Genomic DNA, 6,189 nt, shown 5'->3' on the forward strand with positions numbered 1-6,189 from the left:
TGCGGACTGAAACAAAAGGTTCCAGATCAAACAATAGTCCGGGTTTGGAAGGTTGTCCCCACAGATGACAGGTTTGACAAAGTCTGTCTTTGTAATCAGGTCCTCCAGGGACAGGTAGACAGCCTCGGCCGAGGAGAGGGTGAGATGACTGCCCTTTGTACCCAGGTAGAGGAGGCTCTGGCTGGAGAACCCTGTGTAGCCAGTCTACAGATGGAGAAGGAGCTGGGAGACAAGTTGGAGGATATGGTTAGTGCTGATCTGTCCTGTCAGCCAGAGGAGAATGACCAGCTGGACCTGGTGATGGAGACAGACGGGCTTAGGAAGTCAATACACAACCTGGGGACCATCGTCACAACCAGGTGAGAGTGCAGTGAAGGGAAAGAATTGATAATGATGCCATCGTGTCCTTCTTACTCATCCGTCGTCTTCTTGTCAGCGCGGTGGCCAGTCAGAGTGAAGCCATGGGTGCCGGCCTGGAGCAGTGCCTCATAGGACATCCAGCCTCCGTTACCATTGTAACCCGAGACAAATCAGGCGGAGCCTGCAAGAGCGGCAACGCAATTCTTTCTGCTGAGGTCTACTTCCATTTCCAGGTTTTCTAAAACTCATACTTTCCAGACACGAGTCAAAACTCTGTGGGTTTTTTTGTTCCAGGTCTTCACCCCAGATGGCAGCATAGTGGACGGAGAAATTGTGGACCACAAAAACGGCACATATGAGTTTGTGTACACGGTACCGAAGGAAGGTGACTTCTCATTGGCTCTTCGTCTGTATGACCAGCATATCAAAGGAAGTCCTTTTAAACTGACTGTCTCCAGGGTCATGGAGTCAGAATTAGAGGTGAGTGAACTCAGAGGATGGCTCCATGAAATAGAAGCTGAAAGTTCACACTTTCTTAGAGGTGCTCCTTAACTTAGGAATGGTAAAGGTAGTATTTTTAAGTATCAGTTGTAATAGTATTATTAAATATCTATATATTTTTACTTTTGACATGCAGGTTTCTTTGAGTAACCAATGAGTTTCGGTATTCTTCCAGGTGTCTCCTTCCACCACCACGGCAACCAACTCTGCAGCCAACGCCACTCCATCCACAGGCTCCTCAGAGGGGGCCAAACGACGAGGGAAATCCCCCGGGCAGAAGAAAAAAGGTTCAAAAAGAGCCAGCAGCGCTTTGGGCACCCCACGACGCAAAACACAGAACCCCATCGAGGATGACCTCATCTTTAGGATTGGTGAGAAAGACACTGGACAAGACGGGGTTCTCTGAACACCAACCTTCAGTGCTTATTTTCACTCTGTTAAAGTTTAAAAGTAGAATTAACTGCAGAGCTCTTTTGGATCAGTGATGAAGAATATAGAGCCAAATAATGTGACCTATGTCTTCCTTAATCCCTAAGGATATCATGGAGAGAAGGTATAAAAACACAAAGTCCACTTTCACTTCCCTCTGCAGGAACAAAGGGGAGGAACAAAGGAGAGTTCACCAACCTTCAGGGGGTGGCGGCGTCGTCCAACGGCAAGATCCTGATTGCAGACAGTAACAACCAGTGTGTCCAGGTAAAACATCTGATCACCCGCCTGAGGTGATGGATCCACCACAACATCCCATTGACGATGGATTTTGCCGTTCAGACCGTTCAGACAAATGTGTCTTGTCTTCAGATTTTCTCCACAGAGGGAGAATTCAAGAGTCGTTTTGGGGTTCGAGGTCGGTCTCCTGGGCAACTGCAGCGTCCCACGGGTGTGGCTGTACACCCCAGTGGTGACATCATCATTGCTGACTATGACAATAAGTGGGTCAGCATCTTTTCCAGCGAGGGCAAGTTCAAGGTCAGTACTGAGTTGAAGAGGTCAGCGCTCTGTTCTCTCCTGGAGAGGAGTTCTGTTGAGATCTTATTCGTCCCACAGGCCAAGCTTGGCTCGGGAAGACTGATGGGACCAAAGGGAGTGTCCGTGGACCAGAACGGACATGTGATCGTTGTCGACAACAAGGCATGCACGGTCTTCATCTTTCAGCTGACCGGCAGACTCATCACCAAGTTTGGTAGTCGAGGCACCGGAGATAAGCAGTTTGCAGGTAGCAATTACTCAGCAAAGTAGAACCTGACAGAACACAGCGACCTTGGCTTTCACACAGGCACTTGTTGGTCAAATCTGACTTCACATCAAAACTAGTTTAGTGTTAAACCTGTTTAGAAACACTGTAATCACATATTTAACCGGCTCTCCTTCTCCTGTCTCTACACCCTTCATCTAAAGGTCCTCACTTTGCAGCAGTAAACAAGAACAATGAAATCATTGTGACCGACTTCCACAACCACTCTGTGAAGGTACGGACAACCCTCTGCCCCTGTGCCAAGTTGCTGCCGTGGTTTATGAACCGAGTCATGTCAGATTTCTTCTCAGGTTTTCACTCCAGAGGGAGAGCTGCTGTTAAAGTTCGGCTCCAACGGTGAGGGGAACGGTCAGTTCAATGCTCCCACTGGTGTGGCCGTTGACGTTAATGGGAACATCATCGTAGCCGACTGGGGCAACAGCAGAATTCAGGTCCAGTGGTGGTGTGCATGCACGTCATCCAACTGTAGTCAACTGATGAGCTGCTTGTTTAAAATCTTTTCTGTGCACTGTGCCTTCATGTGCAGGTCTTTGACGGCAGTGGTTCTTTCCTGTCCTACATCAACACATCAGCCGACCCTCTCTATGGGCCGCAGGGTCTTGCTTTGACCTCAGACGGACATGTGGTGGTGGCAGATTCGGGCAACCACTGTTTCAAAGTCTACCGTTACCTTCAATGATGGCGGAGAAGTGAAGAGGCGAGAATGGAGAGGCTGACCAGAAGGAGGACCAGTGCATGGCTCGGGATTTTTGCATGAAATTATTTTGCTGACTCCAACGATAGAAGGAAGAAAAGGACAACAAGGAGAAAATTCATCACAAGACCTGAAATGGAACCAGAACAAAAGACAGGAACTGTCCAAAAGGCAATCTGTAACTGATAGACTCTGAAGACTGGAACCACGGATCAATGCAGGAGAGACCTAAGAATCAGGAGGAAATAAACTGTGGTAAAGACAGACTGATGATCTCCCAGGTCGCTAAGAACAAGAAGGTATGAGCGAGGTAATGAACGAGTGAATGAATGAATGCTTGACAAATGTTAGGCAGGGGAAAACGGTTCCATTTACCTGCTGTTCCTATCAATGAAAAACCCAATAGTTCAAAGCTGTGGGTGTGGTTTTATGACTTCTCCATTGTGCCAAGAAGCTAGAGAAACATGGCCTTATTAGTTCTATCAGAACAGTGAGGTCACCGCTTCTCAGCCGGCCGGGCCTTATTAATTCTATCAGAACAGTGAGGTCACCGCTTCTCCCAATTTTTCTCAAGAATCTGGAGACACTAGAACACTTGCATAGTCCCTAGAGAAATTTAACGTTTTTGTTCATAAAGACACAGCAGTTTTTTGTCCACTGTAGTCTTCTTTGATTGGTCAGCGTCACAGCAGTAATATAATTAAAATAAGTCATAAAATAGGACAACTATCTCCCCTCAGTTTGATGATCAGATTCTAAGTCAGATTTTTATTAATGGTCTGTTTCAATGTGGGCCCCTTGAATAGGTTCAAAATATGTTTTGTTCCTTAAACTTTGAATTCTTATCTTAGTTATAGGTATGGCATGTTTTTAAAGTCTGGTTCTGGCACCACCACGTGGTTGACTGCTGTGTTCACATCAACCGTAGGTGAAACAACCAAAAAGTCACAGGACAAACCTAATTTGTTGCCCAATGAGGAGTCGCCCTCAAAACAAATGAATATTACTTTTGTTGTTGACCGTTTTCAGGGGTTTCCACGGCGACACAGATACAGATAACAGATTATCTTCTGAACTCCACCCCCTTGGTTACTCAGACATGTGTTTGGACCGTCTCCACACTCATGTTGAAGACCTCCTGCCTTCCTGACCTCCTGGCTTCAGCTACAGCCACCATATTGGACACAAAACGTAGTCTTTTATTTTGTGAAAGAACGGACATGAAGCTAGGTCATGTTTGGTCTGAACACAGCAGTGGCTGATGAGGTGATGACCTAACATCTCTGTTAGTTTGAGTGTGTGTATATATTTCACCAAAAATGAATCAAAGTCTAGAAGTCTATGTTATATAGCCTGAGAGAACATTCAGGTCTAAGTAAAACATCTGATGACGTTTGTGGAATCACTAACACCTGACCTGGAGCAGTGCCAGACTGGGTGTTCCCAGAACATTCCGGCTCCTGTTGGTTATTTAAGACAAACCTCGGTGTACTGCAGCATGTCTCTGTGGGACCATTGTTGACTTTATGTACAAGTTTACATTTTAAGACCATGACTCACATGTAAACACACGTCACATGATGCGCTCCACTCATGAAAGTTCAGCCGCTGCATCCTGAAGAATGTGTTCAATTTTCACAGTCACTAAACACCATGGAGACAATAATGGTTTGGTTACAGCTGGTACACATTTGCGACCAACTACTGCCTCCATTACTCATGTGTTCACCACAGGGGGCACTGTTAGACCAGTATCTCAGCTCACTCCAGGACATTGGCGTGGTGGTGTCTGAGTTATTGACCTCAGACACCACCAGACCCATCAGTCTGATGGGTAAAAACCCATCAGACAGTGCGACGTAGAGTGGTCTATTTAATGTATTAAACAGACTGTAGACTCATTTTGTCAACGTAGGGCTTTGGTCATTATTATCATGGAATGTATTTGTTTATTTAATTATTCATGTACTGATTCATTTATTTAGAGTTCTCTTATTATCTCACCATTTGATTGTGAACCACCATGTGCTTTGTGTTTCGTAAGTGCCCAGTACAACGTATTAGGCTGTGTTTGTATATAATACAGTCACCTTTATGTTGAATGAGAAAGATGGTTGACGAAGCCAACTGAGCAGAAAATAAGCTAAGTATTTGTTAAGGCCTGGTTGCTTGAATTTATTTTTACTCATGAGCGCCACCCCATGTCACACTCCATCATCTAGTCTTCTCTAATAATCTAGAATTTCAATTCAATTACGTTTGTCTGTATTTACACTATATTTGACATCAACACAAACAGTCATTGATTTATCTGGAGGCAGGAACTTTTTCCTAGGACTGTAAAGACGTCATTGGAATAACTTGGAACTTGGAATTTTTAGTGTGCAGAACAATTTACAGAGGTGCTCACCTTTGTTAACCAGGGGATGAGCCACAACCTAATAAAACAAATGTATAATATAAATGTATATATAAAATATATATATATGACATAAAAGTAGAACTCACCGTAATACTGAACACGACAAAGGGTTTGTCAGGTGATAGTCTTCTAAACACGTCTCTTTAATCTTGAAATCTTGTGAAAACTGGTTTACAACTAAAGTCAAATCTATTCATTTCGTAAATAAAAACATCTTTCACACTGATAATCAGTGAGGATCTCTGCAGCCCAGTACTGGTCCAGCAGCCACAGGTTGGGGACCAACGGTCTGACAAACAGAGTATGCCTAACCTTTCATCAGTCAGTATTACCTGTTCACTTACTGTGTGACTATAAATTGCTTGCTGTCAAAACCAAGCAAATTCTGAGGTGTGTGTCAATTTGCCGTGTGAAAAACAGACTTCACATTGGTTCTAAATCTGTGGTTCTGCTCTCAACACACTGCTCTGTTTGTCATGTCGACTGCTTCTTCTTCTGTCTGTATTTACTCTCGGTCACGTCTCTTACTGTCCACACACAACATGGAAATAAAGCACTGATTCCTTAATGGACGCTGATAGTCGTTGTCTTTTTTCCTGACAGCAGTGTGAGTGAGATTAACACCTTCTTAAACCCCAAACAAACCCCAGACACAGCCACATCACACCTACATTCAGAGCCACACTCACAGTCAGAGCCACACTCACAGTCAGAGCCACACTTACAGTCAAAGCCACACCTACATTCAGAGCCACACTCACAGTCAGAGCCACAGGCAGAGCCCCACTCACAGTCAGAGCCACACTCACAGTCAGAGCCACACTCACAGGCAGAGCCACATCACACCCACATCCACACTCCAATCCACACTCCAACACGATCACCTGATATGTAATCTGACGCTATAAAAGAGGAAGTGGCTACTAGGAGTTGACTAGAGCTGCACTTTCCCCTTGC

General features: G+C 44.9%; 1 protein-coding gene across 1 annotated transcript in view; it reads left to right on the forward strand.

The window, feature by feature from the left end:
• Positions 1–3,279, forward strand: part of LOC103389658 (tripartite motif-containing protein 2-like) — a 6,515-nt gene extending 3,236 nt beyond the window's left edge. The window contains 11 exon segments of the mRNA XM_017032844.2: positions 2–18; positions 100–359; positions 437–575; positions 655–840; positions 1,037–1,232; positions 1,454–1,557; positions 1,663–1,830; positions 1,909–2,077; positions 2,260–2,330; positions 2,407–2,547; positions 2,643–3,279. Of these exon segments, the coding sequence (XP_016888333.1) occupies positions 2–18; positions 100–359; positions 437–575; positions 655–840; positions 1,037–1,232; positions 1,454–1,557; positions 1,663–1,830; positions 1,909–2,077; positions 2,260–2,330; positions 2,407–2,547; positions 2,643–2,795 (1,604 nt within the window). The 3' untranslated portion in view covers positions 2,796–3,279.
• The last annotated feature ends 2,910 nt before the right edge of the window (positions 3,280–6,189 follow it).

This window comes from Cynoglossus semilaevis, chromosome 1 (assembly GCF_000523025.1).
Source record: "Cynoglossus semilaevis isolate Cse_v1.0 chromosome 1, Cse_v1.0, whole genome shotgun sequence".
Classification (NCBI taxonomy): Eukaryota; Metazoa; Chordata; class Actinopteri; order Pleuronectiformes; family Cynoglossidae; genus Cynoglossus; species Cynoglossus semilaevis.